This window comes from Dermacentor variabilis, chromosome 2 (assembly GCF_050947875.1).
Source record: "Dermacentor variabilis isolate Ectoservices chromosome 2, ASM5094787v1, whole genome shotgun sequence".
In the NCBI taxonomy this organism is placed as follows: domain Eukaryota; kingdom Metazoa; phylum Arthropoda; class Arachnida; order Ixodida; family Ixodidae; genus Dermacentor; species Dermacentor variabilis.
Window position 1 is genome coordinate 52,852,403 of NC_134569.1, and position 26,152 is coordinate 52,878,554.

The 26,152-nt window shown below is 47.2% G+C and overlaps 1 protein-coding gene across 3 annotated transcripts; it reads left to right on the plus strand.

Moving 5' to 3' along the window:
• Nucleotides 1–1,406: 1,406 nt before the first annotated feature.
• On the plus strand, nucleotides 1,407–23,094 carry LOC142571836 (steroid 17-alpha-hydroxylase/17,20 lyase-like). Of its 3 annotated transcripts, none has more exons than XM_075680480.1 (11): nucleotides 1,414–1,513; nucleotides 2,806–2,929; nucleotides 4,259–4,437; nucleotides 4,830–5,009; nucleotides 8,519–8,612; nucleotides 9,287–9,442; nucleotides 12,042–12,250; nucleotides 17,469–17,594; nucleotides 18,649–18,753; nucleotides 19,533–19,664; nucleotides 22,369–23,094. In XM_075680480.1, the coding sequence occupies exons 3-11, from the start codon at nucleotides 4,275–4,277 to the stop codon at nucleotides 22,719–22,721; spliced, it is 1,518 nt and encodes a 505-aa protein (XP_075536595.1). In that variant the 5' UTR covers nucleotides 1,414–1,513; nucleotides 2,806–2,929; nucleotides 4,259–4,274; the 3' UTR covers nucleotides 22,722–23,094. The 3 variants fall into 3 exon arrangements, with proteins under 3 accessions (XP_075536596.1, XP_075536595.1, XP_075536597.1); XM_075680482.1 differs by having other exon boundaries at nucleotides 2,806–2,919; XM_075680481.1 differs by lacking the exon at nucleotides 2,806–2,929 and having other exon boundaries at nucleotides 1,407–1,513.
• The last annotated feature ends 3,058 nt before the right edge of the window (nucleotides 23,095–26,152 follow it).

Genomic DNA, 26,152 nt, shown 5'->3' on the forward strand with positions numbered 1-26,152 from the left:
ATTATATACTTAATTCTCGTATACCCTAACCGAGGCCTTTCCTGAAGTCTGCCGCAGCTGCCACATTTAGCACAATTTCACGCAAAAGAATTTTAAGCCGCACCCGAGCGTTTTACTTCGATAGCATTGTATTTAACAAAACGTCGACGTCGGCGTTTTACCCTGGTAACGTGGACCGATCCTGGAGGCATGTGTGAAAGGCGTTGACTGAACCGATCCTAATACCAGTGAACGGCATGTGTACTGGGAGCAATTTAATGCAGTAACATTGTACAGATCAATAATTGGCCTTCAGTGATGTAGGTAAGTGTATGTATATCCTCCGCGGAGCAACTAACTAGGCCAGAGCGACGGAATGGGGAATGCGGATCATCGGAGCGCTGTGACGTAGAGAGGCACGTGACAGGAGGAGCGGCCGCGGTTGCGCGGCTGTGCGGCGATCATGCTGGATTGCTCTCCACCACAAGGCTCTGTATGGAGGTGGTCGTAGGAAAACGATAATTGCGCTTCGCATAGGTATGCGCTTTTGTGCGTGCTTGTATTACAGCGATAGGTATGGTAAGTGTGTACTAAATGCAATAGCGAGATCTACATGGTATGCTATGTTGTACAGTAATAGCTGGGATAAATATGAATCATGTTTAAGAACAAGTAAAAAGCAGTCGTTTAGCTGTTGTGCTTTGGTTGACCATAAACGACGCACACTCGTAGGCAGCAGTAGGTAGACAGCCCCACTATATGCGGCAGTTGGAGATCAAAGTGTAGCAATCGCTCACAGATGACCAAGGGGTATAAGAGGATGTGCGCATGTCGATAAACGATCATCAGATGAGAGGACCTCATAACGCTATCGCATTAGTCACTCGAATTAAGCATGAACATCTTTGTGTACGTTTTTAGCAGATTCTCATCTTCGTCTTTAGGAATATAAAAGGTTCCCGAATGAGAGGATTGCAACAGTAATTACCAATGTTGATTTAATGCCAACAGGCACAGAAGCTTCAAAATCGCGGCAATGGTGTTTTCGAATCTCTAGCCCATTGACAACGTGGGTCATGATAGGAAGTTCTTTTTTTTATGTCTTGGTACTCATAGATAAGCACGAATCACAATAGGACTGCTAGCTTAGCAGCATCGGTTCAAAAACAAGTAAGGTGACCGAACGCCCCAGTGTCCTGGATGTGAAGTTTACGGGTGCAAAGAGACGAACGATTTCGCAGCTGCTGTGTGACTGCGCAAAACAGAAGACCCTCGCTATGATCGCTATCAACGAGCTGTCGAAGCGCACAATACGGCTCAGATAATGCGAACACTCTTCAGTCATCAGTCGCGCAAGATTGTGTTAGTCGCGATTTCGATAGACAACAAGGCTATTGCGTAGTATCTCAATACTCAACGAAGCGCGGTATCTGGAAACACGTGCCTGTCGTGGGCATTTCTTTTCATTTATTTCGAGTTCGTGGAAGGTGCGGGCTGTGCGTCCGATCGGGCCAGTGCTGCAGCCGTGAATCTGGTGAGTGAGCGGGGCATGTTCATTCCATCAACGTTTTTATGGCGAGCCAGTTTTGTTTATCTTTCCCGGCGCTCCGCCAACAAGAAAATGATAACAACACCATAAGGTGTTATACTAAGTCTTATTAGTATTTCTGAAATAATTTCTTTTGTGCATAATTTGTTGAGACTGTAGCTTCGTACTCGGGGCGTGTGAACAGCCCCATGTCGTTGCTTCGCTTTTTTTCTCTCTCGAAAGAGAGAGAGAGAGAGAGTTTACTACAACTCAAAGCGCAATATATTACGTTGGATGAACGAATAAAAGCGAGAGAAAAAAATAAAGTGCACATACATGCAAATGCACGCACGAAATGCCCTAGAAAAGGAACACGAGGTAACTTACGCTCTCATTGTGGCCTGTACCACGCAGGAATAAAATTGCTTTTGTAGCGCGCCGTGTAGAGGCAGGAAATCGTCGAGTTCTTAGAACGACCGCGTCATTGTCGATCCCTAGATATCCACCTAAAGCTCTGCTTTCCTCCTCGCTTACCACGACGTGGGATAACGCTCATATGTCTTTTATGGCTTGGAATGTCCTTCACAAATGCCTACTCCTTCCTCGTCGGAGTGAACGGAAGTCCTGAGTGTGAAGTTTGTGGGTGTAGAGAACAGATTGCACGATTTCTGTGTGACTGTTCTGGTTTCAGTGCACCAAGCAAAGCGCTGTGCGGTACGCTCAGCATGCTTAACCACTGTCCCCTTGCGGAAAACACAATTTTTGTACCGGGCACGGTCCTGTGGAGCCGACGTTAAACCGAGTTGCTCTAAAAGCAGTAATATGTGTTAGGCTTATTGTTTCTTTCATTCTTTCTTTTTTATTTTTTAAGCCCCGATATTGCATGAAAGGGCGAAGCACTGACTGCGATATGGCAAGGTTTAGCGTTGCGCTTGAACTTCTCGATTGGTGTTCCAACTATATACGCGAGTCCGACAGACGCGGATGTGAAATACGCGCGGGTTCGCCAAAATTTCTGGCACCCTTGAAAGCTTCAAGACGGCGTGCAGGGCCTGTAATGACATCGCATGCACAGAACCCACTGTACGCTGCCCTTAAAAAGCCGCGCCAGTAAAATTATGCCACTTTCAGCTTTGAGTATTGACATTGCCTTGCACTTCTGATATTTAATAGTGTGGGAAGATTTAAGATAAAAGGCATGCGCTGTGAATGTTATGGTTTTTTTCTTCTTTTTCTTTTTTTTCTAACATCTCTTTTCTGTTATCTTTTATTACCCTTACTCCCTTTCCCCGGCACAGGGTAGCCAGCCGGTACAGTGGACTGGCTAACCTCCCTGCCTTTCCGTCTATTCCTGCTTCCATCTTCGATTGCGGGTGGCCCTTCTCAAAATTCTTAGAAATATAGTGGAGAACGTAAGACCTGGTATGAGCAACTTTAGTGAGTGAATAGTGCAGCAATATAAAACGCCTATACGGCATGGATAAGCATATAGCGTACATATACCTAGATGTATGCAGAGCCCGAGGGCGGCGGCATAAATTCCCTTGGAGTGTCCATATAATTGTTATCTCAATAAATAAAGACTGCAATCGTTGTCAGGTGCCTTCCACGTGTTTGTACGGACAGATTCGTCTGATACTCTCTTCTCTTTATCTCGTCTACGCTTTCCTCTTCCCCTAATGCAGGGCAGCCAGTTGTTAACTGTACAATTATTGTGCCTAACATTTGTCTTTCACATCTTATTCTACTCTCTCTCTCTATCTTATTAATTCCCACAAAAACAAAAAGACGACAGCACATTTGTACAAGGCTCACGAGGATTTGTTGTTGTTGTTGTTGTTGTTGTTGTTGTTGTTGTTGTTGTTGTTGTTGTTGTTGTTGTTGTTGTTGTTGTTGTTGTTGTTGTTGTTGTTGTTGTTCCCAAGTGCAGGGCAGCCAGTTCTTAACTGTACAGTTATTCTGCCTAACATTTGTCTTTCACATCTTATTCTCCCCTCCCTCTCTTCATCTTATCTTTCTGTTCCCTCTTTCCCGTCCCCCAGAGTAGGGTAGCCAACCAGACGCATTTCTGGTTAACATCCGTGCCTTCTCTCTTTAGTTCCTCCTCCTCCTCCTCTTCCTCCTCCTCCATTGTCTGTTGGCTTCGTGTGATTGGGGCAGATGTAGGACGTAAGGGGATACACGCGTCGCATATCTGGCCAGTAGCTCAGCGAATTTAGACAGGAGCGCGAAGGGAACACGACAGATGCACGTTAGGGATGGAATCATTGGAAGACGGGTTATGGCAGTAGAAACAACGTGGTCGGTAACACTAGCGCATCGACTTGGAGTTTTCGCTAGTAGTTGTCAGCTAAGGAGTCGGGCGCCGCTTTTGAGTGTGAATACGACCAAGAGTCTTGTAGTCGGTAATCTTCTTGCATGACAATCGTGGTAGGCCACTGTGGCCGTCTACGGAGGCCTATGCATGCATAGTAAGTGCTCACCTGATCTGGTGAGCACGAACGAAATGGCACACGCACCCGGACAGCAAGCACGAACGTGCCACCAATATTTTTTCGTACGTTCCTTCGTCTTATGTGTTTCTCTGTTCGCTCCGAATACCCGCGTAATTACGATTCCCCAACTATCCCAGCAGGACGCTCTTCTAAGATTCACTGGACTTCCGCTCATCTGCTTCCTGTTAACACTGTATACCCCCCTCCGCCCCCAAGCCCTCCCCACGTTCTTTTTTTTTATTTTTTTTCCCTCCAGCACCTAAAGTACAACCATGAGTCTTCTCCTGGAGAAGCTCGTCTCCAACGCGTGCGACTGGCGATGGATCACCACGGTGCTGGTCTTTGCGCTGTCCTACCTACTGGGCCGCTTCTACCATCGAGTGTCCAAATACCCGAGAGGACCCTTTCCACTGCCACTTGTCGGAAACCTCTTGGGCAAGTCTACCCCAATCGCTTAAATTGACGCATTCTCTTCGTTTATCCGCGCTGTGGCATCAGTCTGCGACGGCGGAACACTTCCGTCCGCACGTTTCTTGGCTGCCAAATTTGCCGAGAAGGAAAAGTATTTTGCTCCTCAGTCAACTAATTATTTAGGCACGTGCTCTAGATATGTTCAAAGCAACACGCCAGATTTGTTAAATCTTAAAAACTTCAAAACGTAGTTGAAATACGGGGGCGCCACTTAAAATTACACGATCGCATACAGGGCGCCATTCAGCCATAATTATTAAGGCGCGATATTAGGCCTTGATATTAGGAGACAACGCGTCGGAAATGTAGTGAGCACACGCTTGGCGCCCGTAAACCGCCGTCTCTACGTCCCACAGCGCTTCGCAACGTTAAAGACCTGCACTTCAAGGCGACCGAACTGACCAAAACGTACGGCGACGTGTTCACCCTGTGGATGGCCCACAAGCCCATGGTGATCCTGAACGGCCAAGCCGCCATTCGGGAAGCGTTCCTCGAGCGCAGGCACGAGTTCGCCGGACGCCTCGAGACCAAAATGGGTGAGCACGTGTTTTTTCCAAGAGACATTTTTGTGCATGGACATGCGCAACAGCACTTGCGGCCATTTATGTGCCACGGCATGCTGACCACATCGGCATGTTGAACTCGATATGATATCCCTAATATGACTTGTGTGCTTTCAACGTACAGTGACATCTTTCTCCACAGTTCACCATACGTGACTCGCCCTAAGCACGCCTAAAGGGGTTCTGAACCACGCCTCGGGATTTGTGAAAAAACATATAGCGCGCGGATGGCACATACGCCGCTGTGATGAAGATCTCAGCCTAGTTTTGCAGTCGTGCGCGGCGAGTGGAGCTCGCAAGCGGAGCGCGAAGTCACGTTTCTCTCAAACGCTCTCTTTTCAACAGAACCTTGCTCCTCGCTCTCTTCTGCACGCTTTATTTCGTAATATAGCAGTTTTCCAAACGCGGCTGCTATTGGTGATTAGCTCACATCAATCAAGAAGGGTGTTTCGATCGGTGCGCTTCTTCCTACAGTTATTGTGTATATTTATTGATACAGTTTAATAAACAGGCTATAACGTAAGCGAAAATGTATGTATACATTAGAATTTCGATAATAATTACGTACTTTCGGAAGACGCCGAGTATCTTCTCCTCCCGCTCGGCCGCGGCCGCTTGCGTAGGAATGGCGTAACAGGCTGGCCGCGTAGGAATGGGCCAGCCTGCTTATCGCGGTGTCGTAGCCGTCGGGTCTCGCTAATTTCGACTAGGCCTGAACACTCGACCAGCCTAGAACCACGTGAAACTTAAAGGGCCCCTGAAACGGTTCGAACAAATTTTGTAGACGCGTAGGGTACAGCTTAAGTAGAACATTCGCACCACAATTTGAGTGAAGCGTTACGCATTAATGGAGCTACAAGCGATTAGAAGTTACCCTCCTCCCCATCCACGCTTTTCCTCCTCAACTCGTTCGCCGAGCGAGCTGGGCTACGCTCCGCCTTCACTGGTCCTGCGTCACGATGCGACGTCACATCGTCCACTTCCGTTTGTTTTGGAGCCCGCCCCCGCCCGCGCGAGACCTCTCCGCTAGCCGCTTGGCTGTCGACCCCAAGCGAGAGCTATCGAAGCAGCGTGCGTTGCGAGCATTCTGTCGTAGCGCCGAACGTGTCTGGTATTCCGTTAACCACAGGCAAGCTGGTCATTTCGGCAAATCACTGGAGGCATAAACTCAAGCTGATGAAGGAACTTTGGCGTAGACGTACGTGAGCGGCCTGATTGGTCTACACGGTCCAGACTCTTGTTGGCGCAGCGCTTAACCAGCCAAACAAAGCGCTAATATTGCTGTAACCAAGTGTAAAACATTTTAAACATTTATAAAAACAACGTGTCGATGATTACACTCCTGCGAAAAATACGCACCAGCAGCAAAGAAGAATACGCTTCGTTGCTGCTACTGTGTATGGTTGCGCTCTATGCCACCAGGTGGCTGCACCGTGCAGACCATTCACATTTGCCCTTCTGCTCATCTCGGCTCATCCCGTTACGGCACAGTCAAGCGGCCAGACCCTGTCCCCTTGCGCTTACGTTTGCCCTAATACGGGACTCGCGAAACGCCTTTGCGTTAGTAATCTTCCGGTGTAAAGTGACGGCCACAAACGCGCAAATCCTGGCGCCGATCGGATAGCGGTAGTCCGATGCGCAGCAGCCAGTTCGCTCGTACGCTGCCTTGCAGAGGGACACGATGTCGCAGCTTGACAAATTGCCAGTCGCTACGTTTGCAGTCCACAAGGCAACAAAGTCGAATCATAGTGCTCGCGAAAAGACTGAGACCAACTGTGACCGCGGAGCTCTCGTCAAAATGGAGTACATTGTAACACAAGCAGACGACACTTGCTGTGTGCCGGAAGTGCTTAATGTACTGAAAAATTGTTCTTGTGCATTCTCTTTATGTTACTTTCTTTTCATAAAAACAAATGAACTAACATTCCAACTATTACGAAGATCATTTGTTTACCATAAAGTTGGAAAAATTATCGATCACGCGCCCTTGTCAGCCAATCGGATAGCTCGCCCCACTGACGTCGTATGGGCGATTTCGGTCATATGGGTAGGGGCGGCTTAAAATTCCGCCGAGCAGTGCGCTGCGATCGGCAGCGATGTGCATTCTTAAAACCTTATAATAAATTACACGCTTTACGCAGAGCACTTAGATGTGTCAATTAATGATCAGAAGGACTTACTCTAACGACTCAGTACGTTTGTAGAAAATCGTCAAAAGCGTTTCAGGGTCCCTTTAAGGTCCGACAACAAGTACGCTTGCCAGCGCGCGCTCGCACTTTCCTGGCCGCTACTGGCTAGACGACTTGGCAAACTTGGTTTCGTACTGAACCATTGATAGCGCTTCAAAATGCGCAAGTCGGATGTGGCTACCATCCGTCGGTCAAGCCGGTGCAGGACAAAGCCGGTCCGCGCCACGCAGCACGGCCAGACTGGAGCCTATGAGCGCGAGCACACACTCGAGCCGCGTCGTGCAAAAAGCAAACAGGAATAACGCGGCCGCCGCGGAGCGCCACGACGAGTCCGCTGGCTGAGCGCACTGCAGCTCGCTGAGGACGCGCGCGTTTGGCTTACGTTTGGCTTAGGTTCGACTTACGTTCGGCTAACGTTTGACTTACGTTTGGCTTACGTTTGGCGTACGTTTGGCTCACGTTTGGCTTACGTTTGGCTAAAGTTTGGCGCGTCGTAGGCGCCAAAATCAGAAATAGTGGTGTCTACGGGGACATCCAAAAACAAATTTGAATTTCGCGCAACTGTGACGCTCAGTATGCGGAGCGTTGTGGGCACGCCCCGCTCTGCCGTAGCCTTCGCAGTGCAAGGCTTTGAAGAAAAGGACGGAAGCAGCGCGAAGGGGGCGTTTGATTGCCAATAACTCCGCTTCTACTGAACGCATTGAAGTACCTTTTTTTGCGGCAAAGTATTTCTAAAATAGCCTATTTGTACTTCAAATGCCTTTCTCTACTTCAACAAAAAAATGGTTCAGGGCCCCTTTAATGCATGCATGGGCGCACGTTTGTATACAAGAGGTTCATAGTTCGATTGTTTAATACGTAGCTCCTCCTTGTTTTTTTTCTTTATTCACATGAGTGTAACAATTAAATTCCGGGGTTTAACGTCCCGAAACTCAACAGCGGGTTCTGAGGACGGCCGTATTTGCAGGCTCCAAATTAATTGTAACCACTTGGGGTTCTGTAGCATGCACCTAAATCTAAGTAAGTACACAAATAATTGTGTTTTTTAACGTTTATTCCCTATTGAAACGTGGTCACTGCGGCCAGCTGGAATCACTACTGCCACTTCGTGTTTATCCATAGAACGCCATGGCGCTTCAAGATAATGCTGTGTAGCGGAAATAAAATACATTTAAGATAGCCGCATGAAACTGCGTGTTCAATATATCTGAATTCAAACAACCTCCACACATTTTTTTAGTAGTATACACGCCTGCCTTCTTACGAGGACATTTTCGCATTGGCGCGCCACAGGCGAATTGCAAACTCAGGGAAACCACGACATCCTGTTCGAAGACTACAACCCACGATGGAAGGCCCTTCGAAAGGTCGCTCTGCTGGCTGTGAGGTGAGAGTACCCTGAGCAGACGGGCAATGTTCTTTATTTCGATGAGCCCGGAAAAAGGCAGCTGAGAAATGCATACGATGTCTACATAGGCTGTCATTGCTTGGCAAATAGCGGCTATTTTCTGCCCAATAAACGCTTAGTTCTACTGTCCTATATACTTAGTATAAGGCACGCAAATTTAATCCATCTAGAGAAGAACAGTATTTCCTTACATTTTTTTTTTCTTTTGCGATGAGAGGAGTTTTAATTGAACTGGATTGTACGGAGTATATTTTACTAGGTAAAACGCGATTACCCCCACATGTGGTTCATAAGATAACTAGTTCTTCACCATTCGTTTTGATAGTCAGGCAAGATCTTACTGAGACAACAGCAAATAAACGTCTGTGTGAGCGTGTCCTTACCGCCTTATCGTTCTTGAATATTTGTCCCGATTGTACACCGACCCAGAACTTATGCCATGTTTACTCTTATATTTCCTTAATACAAGTTGACTCACTTCCTTGGCGGCGGAAATATATATGTACACATTATATAATTACTGACATGATATTTTAGCTCGATAAATTGAATACGCGTGAAGCGTGCCCAGCACAGCTTCTGCAGTCACAAGATTTCGCCGTCATGAATGAGCGAACGCATTCGCTCGTAACCTGCCTTTCCGACTGTCGCAGGAAATACGCGGTGAGCGACTCCCTGGAGAAGCTATGCGCGGATGTTGTTGACGCCTACGTGGACTCCCTGCCAGACGGACCTCAGATCATCGACTCAAGAAAGCCATTTTTCTACCTGCTCTACAACGTGATTGGAGTATCCGTCTACGGCACAAAGTGAGCGACAGCCTGAGAGTATTTTAGTATACAGTGTGCCCCGCGTAAATTGAGCCAAACTTCAAAAAATATGCAACTGCCACGTAGCTGGACAGAACCAAGGTAATGTAGTTTGCCGTCGCTTGGAGATAGTTAGATTATTATTTATTTGCATTCCGACTGATTACATGATTAGGCTTAATTAATTGCTCAACTTCTCAAATATTATAATTAGATGAAAAGTGTCAATGAGAAAACTCCAGAGCAACGTGAAAAACTTCCGATACAGTTTTTTTTCTGTTGCTCAATTCGTGCCACATAACAGTGTTTTTCCAATCATAAAAGAAGCCAGCGAATACACGAAAAATTGCCGGCGGCTGGCCGCTCGAGGCACTTTGCGTGTATTCGCGGGATGTGGGAGTGAAAGAGAGAGAGAGAGAAAAGACACGAGCCTTGTGTGCAGCTTAAGTCGCGCACTCAATTCTGTCGCCTTTAAGTACTGTAGAAGGGCTCGATTGGCTGTCTGGGCTGACGAGCTGTGAGGCCAGGCTCCAAAGACCATAACAGTAATGATAACAGTAGGATGGTAACGACTATATGCTAAGACACTCTAACGTGACGACTTTACGATCAGTGTGTTAATTGATACAGGTGCTTAAATGTTTTCCCTAAGAATCATCTATAGTATTCTTAAGACTACTTAGCCGATGAACAGCGTGGGGCTATACAAAAAGCACGGAACAGCCCGCAGACTTCTTGCTAGCTGTAAGGGGCTCACAGAGAGCTCATGCACGATTCCTGCTCCGCCATTTTCTTCAGACATATCGGTGCGAACACACTATCTCTAGCAAATTCACGCTACGGACGAACCTGTGACCAACATCTTTTTTACCCTAACACTGTCGAAGCTTTGATTAACGAGGTGCTTCGAAGCAACTCACGACACCCTATATATTGATATCTGGACGCACATTGCTCGACTAGTTATTGTAACCATGTCATGCAAGTCATCTGTCTTCCCCATCCTTGCATGTTTCATCTTGTTCAGAATGTACAAATACTGATTGCGTCCTTCTTACTTGAACGAACTAAAATGAAGGATAGCTATAATTTACTGTTTAATCACTGAGTCACGCTTATGTTTGGAGTTGCAGTCAATTGTTATCCAGAGTCAGCGCATTTTGTAAGGCTTTTTCTAGACAGACTTTTGCGTCACAAGATTCGGCTGTTAAAATTTTTATATAGACTTCATTTACCACGAATCCTGAAATAACAAAGCTTACACGATCCCCTTCCTCGATTGAATCAACGCAATGGTTAAACCATGTTCGTTCAGCCTGCCAATTAAAAGAATTTTGTTATCTATTACGCGCTGGAATACTGTTCGGCCCGCCGAGATTACAGCATTACCCGCTTGCGTTAAGCATATGCCATGGCACGTATCACGTGCACTTTGTTCAAATAGAAACAGACGAAGTACAATCCTTCATTTGCAATAAGGGATGGCCTATTTCAAATGTATAATTTAAACGTGTTGTAAGAGTTGAGGAGGACGTCGGGATGAAAACTTGGGAGGTTTATTTACATTATTTACAGTGAGAGTCAATTAACAGTCTTAAAGTCATTACGGGCCGGCAGCAACTCGGGCGCTGCGGCCCGTGGCAAGAAGCTCAAAAGAGATGACTCAAGGAATGCTCTAGGAATCCTCTCTTGCTGCTCCCGGTCTGTGTCTTTTAAGCCCTTCGGTGTCTCGAAGACACGTCACGTTCGGCCAATGGGAGAGCCCGCTCAGGTGACGCCATTTTCGGCCAATCGGCGAGCCCGCTCGGGTGTCGTCATTTTCGGCCAATGGTAGGGTCCCGTGCGATGGTGTCACACCCGGCGGAGAGGGTCGCTGCTTGATCCCCAATTGTCCGAGGGCTTACTTCTCCCTGCGGTCTTGCCTTGCTGATTTGCAATGCGCCGTCACAATAGGCGGATGGGAGCGACGCTGCTAGGTTTTCACGGTGCATTACAGCTGTCTTGCTTCGGGACCCACTTTACCTGCAACAGTGCCAGGCTCTCGCTTCACTTTCGGGAAGAGTCAAGCAATGAATAGCTCCACCTGCGGCACACAAAGTGGGGGCCGCCAACTTGTTTGCACGTGCCGCGCCTCAGGAATGTGGTATCCGTGCTTCTGCGCTCCTTAATTAGCTGTGATGCGATTCGATGTGGTCTGGTGAACTCGAAGTAGGCTCAGGAAACGGTCCCGTATCTAACAGTGTGTCCTAAACTAAGTAGACAAGTTAGCCATGTAAATCTCAGCAACAAGCGAACTTGTTCCAATATACCAGCCAAAGTCGCGCCCGCCAGTTAAAATCACGCATGCGCCCCCCCCCACCCCCACTCCTTCGAAGGGCAGCATCATTTTCCAATGCTTTTTTTTTTTCTTCGAGCGTCCTAATTAAGAGAAAAGATAGGAAGTACATAAGTACAAATTTAGAGTGAAATCAACACGGATACGAAAATGTTTTCTCACCATGATTTGGTAGAAATACCGTTACGATGCTTATTGCATATGACCGGCGCCTAGCACCGTATGACAGGCCGCACAGTCATCATAGGCAAGTTTTTTGTTCAGGCTGGACGAAGGGGACAAGGACATCCGGCGTCTGGAAGCTATCGACTCCCAGTTCATCAATGTCGCGCCTAACGGGCTGCCGAGCGACATCGCGCCCTGGCTGGCATTCCTGTACCGTGGACGGGAGAAGAAGATTGAGGACCTGTTCCGCGAGTTCAGGGAGATCGTCTGCAGGCTTTTCACCAAGGCTGAAGCCAGCTACGTCCCAGGTGCGTGTACTTGCCCCCCTCTTGACAACAGTTGTTAGTCCTCGGTACAACCGCGAGGCTATGGTTCGGCTTAACAATCTATGTCGTTCACACTTGCTCAAGTATACACATTCTTACGGTGGGAATTTGAGGGAACAGAGTCGTCAGTTGCCGATCAAGAAGGGGATCAGGCAAGGAGACACAATCTCTTCAGTGCTATTCACTGCATGCTCAGTTGGAAGAAGTATTCAAGCTATTAAATTGGAAAGGCTTAGGAGTGAAGATCAATGGCAAATGTCTCAGCAACCTTCGGTTTTCAGATGACGTTGTCCTGTTTAGCTACACTGGGGACGAATTACAACAAATGATTGAGGACCTTAACAGAGAAACTGTAAAGGTGGAGTTAAATATTAATATGCAGAAGACAACGATTATGTTCAACAGCCTGGCAAGGGAACAAGAGTTCAGGATCGCCAATCAGCCTCTAGAGTCTGTGAAGCAGTACGTTTTTCTACGTCAATTACTCACAGGGTATCCTGAGCACGAGAAGGAAACTTACAGAAGAATAAAAATGAGTTAGAGTGCATACAGCAGACACTGCCAGATCCTGACTGGTAGCCTACCACTATAATTGAAATGAAAGGTGCACAACCACTGCATTCTACCGTTGCGAATGCATGGGGCAGAAACTTGGAGGGTGACAAAGAAGCACGAGAACAAATTGAGGACCGCGCAAAGAGCAATGGAAAGAAAAAATATTAGGCGTAACGTTAAGAGACAGGAAGATAGCGGTGTGGATCAGAAAGCAAACGGGGATAGCCGATATTCTAATCGACATTAAGACAAAAAAAATGGAGCTGGGCAGGCCATGTATAATGCGTAAGATGGATAACCGGTGTACCGTTATAGATACAGAATGGGTGCCAAGAGAAGGGAAGCGCAATCGAGGACGGCAGAAAACTAGGTGGGGTGATGAAATTAGGTCATTTGCAAGCGCTAGTTGGACTCGGTTGGCGCAGGACAGGTGTAATTGGAGATCGCAAGAAGAGGCCTTCGTCCTGCAGTGGACAAAATATGATGATGATGATGATGATGATTACTCATTCGGTGCTCATTCTACGATTCAAGAAAGAGATGTTGCGTCCAACTAACCAATCATTATGTGACCGACCAATGGCCCTCATGGGTAGATGAGTATCCACTAGGGTGCCATATCATCTTAAGTTGGAGAGAAGCCGCTTGTCCATTTCACCATCGGCACAGCATTCATCTTTTCCATTTACTTTGGATCGATGGAAAGAGGCTGGTTCACAAATACGTCACCGCAAATACCTCACCGAATGTTCAGTTCTCGCTTATTTTAAGCGAATCTCGCTTACTGCAGCTGTCTTCGCTGACCTCGTTGAACTCAACGAAGGTCACTGGAGGTGCGCAGACAACGTATTTTTAAAAGTTTTAATAAAGCACGTTACTCAACAATTTCATATGTAGGAACACGTCCAGAAGGGTAGAACCTTTTCGAAGACCTCTTCCTCCTGTAGGGGCATACTTACTGCAAGGCTCATGAACTCTGACAACTTCTCTAATCACTAACAATTTTTATGGCGACAGCAATTATATGGACACTCCAAGCGCATTTCCGCAGTCGCCGTCGCCGTGATGTTCCATATAAAGTCTAAACACGATAATATAGTCGTCGCGCGCCGTGCGCTGTATGTGCGAGTGGAAGCTTACGAGGGTCAGCCGACGATCGCGGCTCAATCTTGTGCGCGCCAGGGAGGAGGGCGGAGCGGAAGCGCGCCGTCTTCCGTCGCGCGTGAGGCACGAGGGGGAGTGGCGTCGTTTTACTCGAACGGCTGCTGCTTAAGGCGCGACCGCGCGGGCGCCGTATCTTGCAAGCTATCGCTATGTGGGCAAAGTACGCGGAGTGCCAGTAGCTAGGCATCCGCTGCGCTTTCGACCCTTATTTCGCGTTGGGATAGGAGACAGCATGAACGCCAATTCGCTCGCTAATGCCGCCGTGCTTACTCACTTTAGCGTCTTGACAACGAGTTTCCGCGGTCATCGGGCGAGATGTGTTCATGTTTACCTGTGCGCGTGTGACACCGTGCTTGTTAACGTAGTTGGTAAGCGAATGTTTGCAAGTTTATACGGCCGCTAAAGCTAATACACTCACTTCGTATAGCTGTCTACAAATTTGTTTTTTTTTCGTCATACAACATTTATTAGGTAGTTTTAATTTGTAAGCGTTTCATTTACATGCGCTATTGTGTAACGGCACTTGCTCTTTTTTGAGGAAATATCCACCCCCAGTGGTGACGTAGTGACTTTGGCGTTGCGCTCCTAAGCCCGACGGGGCGGGATCAAACCCCACGTACGGCGGCCGCATTTCGGTTGGGGCTAAATGCAAAAGAGCCCGTGTACTTTGCATTTGGTGCATGTTAAGGAAGTCCAAGTGGTGGGAATTAATTCGGAGTCCTCCACTACCGCATGCCGCACAATCATATCGTGAGTGGGGCACGTAAAACCGCAGAAAATAAAAAGGAGTTGAAATCTCGTACCATGGCACTTCTGCGCAGTAACATTGTTTGAGTCACATTTATTCGGATAACAGAGAGAGAAATAACTTTTATTTATGTAGCGGGCAGATTGGTAGAGGGACCAAATTAACCACGCCTAGATGGCGGCCAGAAGCCCTTGAGCTCTAGCGGCATCCTCGGCCTGCTGGACGGCCAAAAGTTGGTCTTCGGGGGCCGAGCTGAGCGGCGTGGTCTCCCACGGCTCCCCATCCTTAACTTTTCAGCCCTGCCGGGGCGCCCGAGGGCAGGCTCAGATAATGTGATCCAGGTCCGCCCTTTTTTGGCAAAATTTACATTTGGCCGAATATTGTTCTGGGTGATAGTGATAGTGAGTCACCGGATTTGGATACTTATTGGTTTGAAGGACGCGCCATGCCACCGCCTGCTGCTTATTAAGTGATGGGTGTGTGTGTTGGGGGGGGGGGGGACGCACCCTTCCCCAATCTGTGACGGTTAGTTATCTCCCTGTAGCTAAGTATCCGGTCCCCTGTCAGCCCCAGCCGCGGCGCCCATGTGGCTCAGCTTGTGAGTATTCGAGCCACGGTGTCGGACGCCTCATTGGTGCGGAGAGAGGAGTGCGCAGGCGCCCAGATGATATGGACAACCCGCTGACCGCGGAAGTTTGCCAGGATTCGTTGTGATTCCAGCGAAATGCGCCCCTTTGCGTAATTCAGAATTCTGGTTTTAGAATCGCTGACTATTATTGTGGCCAGCGTGGAAGCCATAGTGAGAGCAATGGCCGATTCCTCAGCCACCTTGGCTTTGCTGCAGCACAGGTCTTAAGATCTTAAGGTCAGCATCCGCTGACCTTAAGATCACCCTCCGAGTTCACTGAAACAATACTCATATTCTGACTGGTCATGTACTCTGCCGCGTCGACGTAGTACACCGCGTCTTGAGAGCGTTGGAATCTCCTCTGTATAGCCCTTGCCCTTCAGAAGAATGAATTTGGGCTCAAGGTTCTTAGGCAGCACGAGACCTCTCGCAGACGGAGTTAAATATGGAACAAGCCGTTACTCGTGCACAAGATGCTGCCAGTACTATATCCCCATCCCTATACATAGCGTTAAACGCATACAGTAGAGTGTGAAGAAGCGCTATACATGCAACTCCTTCGGAAAGTCGTGAAAGAGACCGACATCTATCTATCTAATATACGGTGCTCGGTCGTCAGAGGTCTGACGACCGAACACCGTATGTCTTGTTATCGTATCTGACGCCGTCTTTCATGTGTTGGGCTGCTGAGCACGAGGTCGCGGGATCGAATCCCGGCCACGGCGGCGGCATTTCGATGGGGGCGAAATGCGAAAACACCCGTGTGCTTAGATTTAGGTGCACGTTAAAGAACCACAGGTGGTCAAAATTTCCGGAGTCCTCCACTACGGCGTGCCTCATAATCAGAAAGTGGTTTTGGCACGTAAAACCCCAAATATTATTATTATCTTTCATGTGTTTTTCTTTTGTCAGCCTTGCTAACGTTAGCATAGGACACCCTATATACAGTAAACTCTCAGTTGTACAAAGGTCGGTTTCGCGTTAACGAATATTTCAGAATAACGAACTTTTAGAAAGTCCCCGGCAGTTTTTCTATGCATTCAAAGCAAAAATCTCCCAGTTAAACGAATTTCTGATTATCGGATATTTCAGTTCAACGAAGTATTGCGCTCTGCAACGCTGGCGTAGCCGATGCCCGTCGCCCCCAGATCGCACCTCCCGCGGCGGCTATGTGTAGTGCGACAGTGAGTGAGCTGGTCACCTGTGCTGAACTATCGGATCTGGAAATTGTTTCCAGCGTTCGTCCCGAAGAAGAAGAGTACGACGAGGAAGATGCAATGGCAGAGGCAGATTCAAACCCTGCAATTCCAGCCGAGGCCGTAGGATGCCTTGGAAAGTTGCGAGGCTTCGTGTCTCAGCAACAAGCTGCGCCAGAGGAAGTGCACAAAACAGACTTTCTGGACAGCTCTGTTACTTTTTGCGCTTTAAGAGCACCAGAGCAAATGAAAATTACAGATAAATTAATTTTTTTTAAATGAGATAGACAGCAACGTAAGTGTTACGCACTTCGCATATATTTATGTGCACAAATCCATAAACTGCTTTTCTCACTTTTGACCCGATGTCTGCTGTGTCTTATGCTGTTCCATATTCTAGTGAATATTCAGCTTACTGAACTTTCAGTTAAATGAATATTTTCTAGGGTCATATATATATATATACCTACAAAAGTTTTAAATGCATAATCGACCAATTAAGTAATTAAGTTTTTAACTAATTACTATATTCCCTACATCGCGTGTACAAATCCTAGCCTTGGAGTTCCCAAGGCGGATGCACTCGGAACGAATCCTCAGGATGACACCAGTTTCGAGACATTAATCCTCGAACTTTGCGGCGAAATGCATTGGCTTTCCAGTTACTTTTGTGCTTCAATGCATAAAACGACGTTTTGTTAAAAAAATACAAGTAATGTCCCCCTATGTTGTCCTTGCTGTCTTTGTTTGTTAGCTGTGTGTCCGTCTTTCTTTCTTAGGAGTGACGGGTCGGGCCGAGGTAACTTACGAATCAGCCACTTCCAAACGCGGAGTTGCTGACGCTGCATTCTGCCGCGATGGTCACCGCCATCAGCAACGTCGACATTAGTGTTATCTTCTGCAATGCAGGCAAGACTGAGAACTTCACGCACGCCATGCTTGCGGCTCGGGAGGAAGCCATCCGGGAGGAGAAGGGAGACGCCGAATACCTGACCAAAGGAAACATGGTGCAGGTTGTTCTGAACATCTTCGGTGGTACGTATGCTCCAGCTCTGCAAAGTGTCCTCATTTTTATTCCTTGTCAGGTCAACGGCAGTGGTGTGCCGAGTCATCGCGCACATTTCTCTCAATTACGTCGAAATGAAAGGTGTGCATTCTCTCGTTAGTGAGCAAAGTAAGTCGACAAAAGAAAAAGCGATTACTAATAAGGGTTTGCGAGTATAATCCGGTCGAGCATGGCCACGGCTTAGGAGAGTGATGCTCGTTTTGGTCGTCTTGAGCGTATCATATTCGATGTAGGGGGGGGGGGGGGGGGGAATCGGTAGCGAAGTCATAACTCACAGATACAAGTTTTCATCTATCCAGAATAAGAAACTCTTACTAATAACACGCAATGAAAGCAAACATTTTATTTCATTCTTCACCTTATGATTTCGTCTGTACGGGCATTATGTCGACTTCCGATTGCGGTTTTAAAAGAAACAATTGACACCATAGCGCTCTTTAGATCAACTTGCCAACAAGAAATTTTGTGGAATCAGCCTTGTAGCTTTTATTTTTTTTTCTTTGCAGTGTACTGTTGGCTTGTTCGTATCGAATGTCAAACGCTTTCGCTTAATGCCCACGACAGCATGCAGCCTGGCGCATATGTTACCGCGATGTGCAATAAAAAAAAAAACACGCTAGCTATCATAGCTACCCAGGGTGCACTACACGCCGATAGCAAGTTAATCTTTCCACAGGTTCAAATATGAAAAAAAAAAAGACGCGAAAGTGCGCACCTGAATCTCGGAGGCAACAGTCGTCATTCGCGAAGTTCGTACTAAACAGGGTCACGATACCGCGTCGTATTTTAGCGCTGCAGCAAACAAAGGCTTCACCAAAGCGCATGGTGTCTTATCGTTGCTGGCGCGAATTCGTGCAAGTTCACATCAAGCGGCGATGACGAACAAAACATGTACGTCAGCGGCAGTGTTAAAGGGAGAAATCAACTTGCTAACGCAAGCATTTCCAGTCGCCGTCTTGCGCTCTAGGTTTTCAAGTTTTCATTCGTTCATCGTTTTTCAAAGTGTATCTGTTCGCTTCGCAGCTGCGACTGACACTTCGGCAGGAGAACTACATTGGCTGTTTCTGATGCTGGCAAAGGAACCTAAAATACAAGAGAAAATTCAAAAAGAAATCGAGGACACCATCGGTAAGTAGTGTTTTTTTTTTGTCAGACTTTTAAAGAAAACTCAGCATAAGAATGCTTCGGTCAGGACATTGCATGCAGTGACACTGTTACAACGACGTAGACAAGCATAGCGATAGCGTACTTCACGGTACAGCTATGTCATTAAGACATGATATTGTCAATAGCACCAGGTCTGGCATTTCATGACCAACTTCGGTATCAAATTAGAATAAGTGCCTTACGGCCTTCACAGCTATTCAGTGTGCCCCTTTTACGTGCTATAGAAGCGTACGCTAGAGTTTCTAAAACTTCGAAAATTGGTGTCCGCACTCGATTCCTCACTGCTTTTTAATGCGAATGGCATGCTTGCCATTGTCAGACCAGTTTTCTTTCCGGCTATCCTGCTATCCCGGCAATATCGTGGGCCGATTCCGAAAACAGTGCAGCCTGAAAAAGTGTGCCGATTCCGTGTGCAGTCTTCAGTGTGTGCCGTTCACGTGGGTTCGCGTGAACCCACGTGAGCTGGGGTATGCCAGTTTGGGTATGTGGTCCTGGGATCGGTATGTGCAGCTGGGCATGTGCACGCGTAACCTCTCTGACACCAACTTTGGTCACTGTGCACGTGCCACTCGATATGCGCGAACTTCACGGTGGCGCCGCCAGAAGGCGCAGCGTGTCCGGAGAGAAGCGCGAGAGAGGATCCCGGCTGCAGCACCCGCCCCGTGCGTGACGCACTCCGGCTCTTCGCATACTCGGATGGTCACCGTAGCTGAGTTCTGCCCGAATTTTTTTTTTTCCAGGGAGCACGCCACCAGTGTACAAGGATCGAGCCAGGCTTCCCTATACCGTGGCTTGCCTGCTAGAGGCGCTTCGCTTCCGACCCATAGCCCCACTTGGTCTACCCCACAAGTCGTCTACGGAGACCAAAGTTGGTGAGCACGCGCTGAGTAATATGTCGAGCATTAAAGATAGCAGGCATTATGGCCGCAATAAGGTTACGGTATACGTACGCGTTTTAGAATTTTTTTCTTCTTCTCTTACAATTATTGTTTGATGCTCGTCGTGTAAAGGGCGTCTTTGAAGGTTAAACAACGCTAAATTTTAAAATGCTATTTCGCTTATGAATGAAAAGAAAATAGCAAATGCATGCCTGTCACGCACACAGCGATAACTCGAAACTGCGCGCAAATGTAATACGATTAGGCACTGATGTACTATTCGACTAATGCAGGCAAACAACTAAGCTGTGCAATGAACTAAGATGTTTCGATAAGATTAGCGCAAAGCTCGTTATATGTAAACATTCTTTTTCTTTTTTTCTTCTTTTTTTCGTAAATTTGCCATTTGAGACAGAATGAAGCATCGTAACACTAAAAAAAGTTTTTAGTGATCTTAGTTTATGGAATAGCCTAACTAATGTAAAGTACGAAGCACGCGAATATTCATTCCATAGCCTTTGCTCATATCTAAGTTATCAATGTTCGCCTAAAAAGAAATTGCAAAATTGGCCCGGATTTCGGTACATGTACACGTCGCGCCATCTTCCGGCGGCGGCCGCGCGCCCCGCCGTAACTGAATAGGATACAGACGAAAAAAAAAAAACTCGTATATTACGAATAAGATACGTTATCGAAAATGACACGCTACTATTCGTACCAAAGGCCCACTGAGACATTCTTGTGAAATTCCAGTAATGTGCCGCATTTTTTTTTTCACAATGGTTGTGAAAAAAGCCGAGTAAAAGTGTTTGTGAGTTATAGAAATTATTTGCAGTTCCAAAATTGCCTATTATCTTTTAGCGAAACAAAAGTAAAACTTTATTCCTCCTGCATCACATTTTTGACAGTCTGAGGGTGCTTAATTAACGTGTAAAAATAAGAAACCAATTTATATTAACGCAAAAGCGTTAAGGGCCCCGTGTCACAGAATATCCGGCGTCGGCGTCCAGCGTCGGACGTCGTCTCGGCAGAAGGATTTTCGAACCACCCATACACAGGCCCTCCATGTGGCGCACAACTGAATTTATCAAGCTAAAATACGAAGAAAAATCGTAAAGTACGACTTACACACAACCTACAGACATGATAGCGTCGAATTGTAATGTGAATATACGAGAAAACATAATTCTGTTATGCGAAAACTCAAACAAACCCCTTTTCCAACGTTTCTACAATCATAGACCGGCCACGCCGTGCGCCATTTGCGCGCGCCGACGTGTGAATATCTCGGAGGCCACGGAGCGGCGCGCTCGTTTCCTTGAAAGACTTCCAGATGGCGCTCGCCTCCGCCGCATCGCTGTCCACGCAAGAGGCCGCGTTTCTACCAGAAAGCCCGCCTTAGTGCATATAGCGTTCGCCGCGAGCGTTTCCCGCTAAACATTACGGTTACGTACGCTGCAGTTGCCGGGAAGCGTGAGAAGCAGACAAGGATCTTTGAATGCTATCGCGTTCCACTGTTAAAGGCGAAGCTTAAGCCTCCAATTTATTTTAATTTTTACCTTCGAAATAAACGCAATCCTAAAGGTACTCCGATATCTTGAATGTGACCGGCGTAAGTGAGAAAGAAACAGTGTTCAACAGCCCGGCAAGGAATCAATGTCTTCCATAAAACCGCACTACGCCTGCTATCTGTGCTTCCGTGCTAAAAACGTAGTTCCCGAGGTACGTTGATATTAAAGAGTTTTAGTTAGTCCGGTAAACGCAGGCAGACTGAGAGTTTTACCGGATGGGCGGCGGCGTAAACGTGAGCGGCTGGAGCGATGCTGACACCTGGTGGCGCAGAACTTAACCAGACAAACAAAGGGATAATATTGCAATAACCAAGCATATTCTTCTTTGTTGCTAGTCTCAGTTTTCGCAGAAGCGTAATTGTGTCACGATTCGCATCTGCTGAAAATTTACAGCGGCAGCGAAGTATAATACACTAGGTTGATGCAATATTAGATTTGTGTTTGTCTGGTTCGGTTCTGAACCACGAGGTGACACCACCTGACACCACTCGCTCGAATGTCATGCGCAAACAGTCACGTTTCTTGTGAGCGTCTGCTAAGGGCGTGACAGTTGCGTTCTTCGGCAGTTCCAACAACTCAGTAAGTACTTTTTGTTGGGACCAATTCAAAAAGCGCGCCAAAATGCGCGGGTTCATCGGTCGGTGCAGTGGTCGAAGCCACATTGGGAGCTATCTGATAAAGGAAGAAAAGCGGGATACAAAATTTCTTTGTCCGTACCTCCTCAGGGCACTTCAATTGAGGGTTCTAAAGAGAAACAAGCGACCTGCTCTCTTTTCGCGGAACCCGCGATTCGCAACTTTTTTTCCACAATGAGCTTACGCCAGTGTCTGCCAGTATGTGTCTCCACTAAACTTAAAAGATAATGAAATGTATTTCAAATATCGCTATTGAAGACACGATAAGCGATCAAAATGTCAGTAGCATGTCGACAGCAACGCTTGAAGATTTGGCGTGAGAATACGCATACGTAAGGTGCGACGCATTTCTACGAAAGGCCTTTTGCTGACGCTATCCAACGCAGTAAAGAGTGTAAAACGGGCTTGTAGTGTAATTAAAGCTGAAAGATATCCGTACCGAGGGCGGACCAAACACAAGTTTTAATGAGGACGTCCGTCCATGTTCCGCAGGAGAGCTCGTCATACCCAAGGGTACCGGGATCTTGTACAACGTCTACAGCGTAAACCACGACCCCAGGATGTGGGAAAAGCCGGAAGAATTCAGGCCCGAACGCTTCTTGGACTCGGCCACGGGAAAGCTGCGCCAGGACGCTGGCCCGCTGATAACCTTCGGCATGGGTCCTCGCACATGTCCAGGAGAGAAGCTGGCACACATGGACATGTTCTACATCCTCGTGCGACTCATGCAGAAACTCAGCTGCAGCGCCCCAGGAAGGCCTTCGGATGTGAACCTCGACGGCAGTGGCTCCAGCATCTTCCTGCTGCCCGAAAAGCAGAACATTGTGCTGACCAAGCGACACTAGACTGTTGCTCGGTCCGCGCTCTCGCAAAACAGTAATGCACCACTGCGATGTCGTGTTTCTCGAAGTTGACGACGCTGTGTGTGCAGCACCTGCAAAGCTGTGGTCTGTCGCTTTCCGAGTTACTGCACTATGCTTCTCACGAACACCTTATTGTGTCGCAAACAATTTAAACAAGACCTCCAATACAATACGAAATATGTATTTAAACTATGCGATTCACCACGCAATCGCGCTACTTTTTATGTTATTACAGAACAGCTGTGGGAACAGGCTACCGCCATGGACAGACGTATTGTCATATGTCCGATATTAAGGGTTTACATAACGGTCTGACATTGGGCTGGTTTCAATAAAAGCCCACTTTTCTTGAGTATACGTTGTATGTGTAGTACGCACTACATAACGTGCCAGCTTTTGTCATGTTAGATGCCACTGTGCCGTCCGTCTATTTTTAGTGAAGGCACCAATAGTATACCGCGGGCACCCACCATATGTCCGCGAGGTCATCGGGACAGCTCTGCAGTGTAGTGTAGCAAGTAGTTCGGTATGCTCATCAGTACACTGTAAAAAATGTTTACATCCTTAATTTGCCTTCTGAGTCGGTATGGACGAGAACGCGTCTTTTTGTCCTTGCTCTTCTTCCAGTCTTTACTTACCCTTTTCCTAGTGCAGGGTAGCAAACTGGAGGCTTTAACTCTGATTAACTTCCCAGCCTAACTATACGTGTGATGACAAAAGACGTAATTAAAAGCTATGTAATCATTCTGACAGCCATGGGCGCATAGAAATATCCGACGATTTCACAGGGAGAGATATGAAACTCTCCTGTCGGGTACTACAATGCAGACGAATGGCCAAGTACGGTAAGATAATTACCATGCCGTTCAAGTGAGCATACTTCTTGACAATGCAAATGAAGAGCCGAAATTCGGTCAGGTTTGGCTTAGTGGAACCCCCTGTGCACTTAGCTGTCGATGCGGTTGCCAATGGCCCGGACGGTACAATGGAATATTCGCTGTCCCATCGCGCGCTATTGAGCTTGTCCTCTTCGCACTAGCTAGGCACTGAGATTCTTTGAGGGCATCTAACCGGTCAAGTCCGCCACAAGGATGACCTACCAGGACATTCTACGCGCCAACTGTACTTATCGCGTCGAACGTATACATGTGCGTATGTGAATATATTGTTAGACAGGAATGGGCAAGCATGACCAGCCGCCGTAGACGTAGGCCCGAACCGCTTGAGCAGTGTGCTGCGAAGACGACGATATGCTTTCCTTCGCTGCTCGGTTAAGTGCCACAAAGTATTCACTCCGGCAACTCCAACCGCGCAACATCCCGTGGGCGATTGATTGACGCAGTTTAATGTCCCAGAGCATCACAGGAGCTAAAAGACACACCCATAGCGGAATATTGCAGATTTCGACCAGCTGGAGCTAATCTCTAACGAAGCATCCAAAGCACCGTGTACTCAAATCTATTTTTAACTACTTTTTTACATATATAGCAAGACGGCCGCCGCGGCCAGGGATCGAAATCGTTACCTTGTGCTAAGCTGCAGAATGCCATAGCCACCCGTCGCGGCGGGTATATCGCGCTGTGGCCTCATGGGACATTCACCGCCGATGCAAAAAGCGCGTGCTGCCGAACGCCCGCTCTATTGAGATGAGCTCGCGCGACACATCCCGAACACGAGAGTTGACGCTGTGTTGGGGAGGACTGCTCGAGGTCAGCCAACACCACCTAGTTCCCTAGAGGGTGTTCGGACAGCCCTCATCTCCCGCCGCTCTCTCCCCCCGACGGGAGAGGAAGATGGCAGCCGATTTTCATGCCGCTGGAGATAACGCACGCACGCATACATGGCGAATCGGCTTGTTACAGGACTCCGGTTACAGCCACCTATACTACCGCTGCAGAAAATGATCACACTTTCCTTTCTTTTGAATTCGATCACAGCCGAAAACGCGGAGCTACAACATACACTCTTACACTCTTAAAACGGTTGCACCCTTTGGGGTGTAAATTTGTCCCACAACGATAATCGTCATCTGCCTTGCTTGCGTTTCCTTTCCTGAAAACTCGGCGCTCGCTACTTTCCTGTCGAGAATGCTGCGTCACACTGATAACGCGGCGCCGTTCGTGACTGGGAAGTACCGGGCTCGCCGCGTTAAAGAAAGGAAACGCGGGCAAGACGGATGACGATCATTGTTGTGGGACAAGATAAACCCCAAAGGGTGTACATTTTTCTAAAAGTGTACACAAATGTACACCCTTTGGGGTGTATATTTGCCACACAAGAATAATCATCTGTCTTGCTAGCGTTTCCTTTCTTGAGAACGCCGCGGCCGCTACTTTCCTATCGACAATGCTACGTCATGCTGATAACGCGCATGCCGTTCGTTACTAGGAAGTACCGGGCTCGCAGCGTTAAAGAAAGGAAATGCGGACAAGACGGATGACGTTTATTGTGTGGCAATAACCACTCAAAGGGTGTAAACTTATCTTACACACTCTTCACTCTTAAAGCTGTTGCACCCTTTGGGGTGTAAATTTGTCCCACAACAATAATAATAATAATAACAATAATCGTCATCTGCCTTGCTTGCGTTTCCTTTCCTGAAAACTCGGCGCTCGCTACTTTCCTGTCGAAAACGCTGCGTCACACTGATAACGCGCATGCCGTTCGTGACTGGGAAGTACCGGGCTCGCCGCGTTAGAGAAAGGAAACGCGGGCAAGACGGATGACGATTATCGTTGTGGGACAAGATAAGCCTCAAAGAGTGTAAATTTTTCTAAGAGTGTTAAAACGGTTGCACCCTTTGGGGTGTGTATTTGTCCCGCAACGATAATCGTCATCTGCCTTGCTTACGTTTCCTTTCTTGAAAACTCGGCCCTCGTTACTTTCCGAGAATGCTGCGTCACACTGATAACGCGCATGCCGTCCGTGACTGGGAAGTATCGGGCTCGCCGCGTTCAAGAATGGAAGCGCGGGCAAGAAAGATGCCGATTGTCGTTGTGCGGCAAGATACGACCCGAAGGGTGTGATTACGTTTAAGAGGAAGCTTTAGCTCGAGTGCTATCTAAATACATGTAAAAGGAGAATTCGTTTTTCTCGGCAACCACTGCACCAAATTTGACGAGGTTTGTTGCATTTAAAAGAAAAACTTAAAATCTAGTGACTGTTGGTTTCGAATATTTGAGTTAGGTCGTCAATCTTTTATTAAAAATTGGCGAAAATCAAAAATTTTCAAAAAACGAAACTATCAAGTTTACAACTCTGTAACTCAACCACTAAAGATTATAATTCAATTCTGTGAATTGCATCTAAAAGTACATCCATAGCGGACAAAATTGATATGTTACACATGAACATAAAAAAATTTAATCACAGGGAAATACAACTTTTGTAAAACCATTGTAACCATTGTAAAA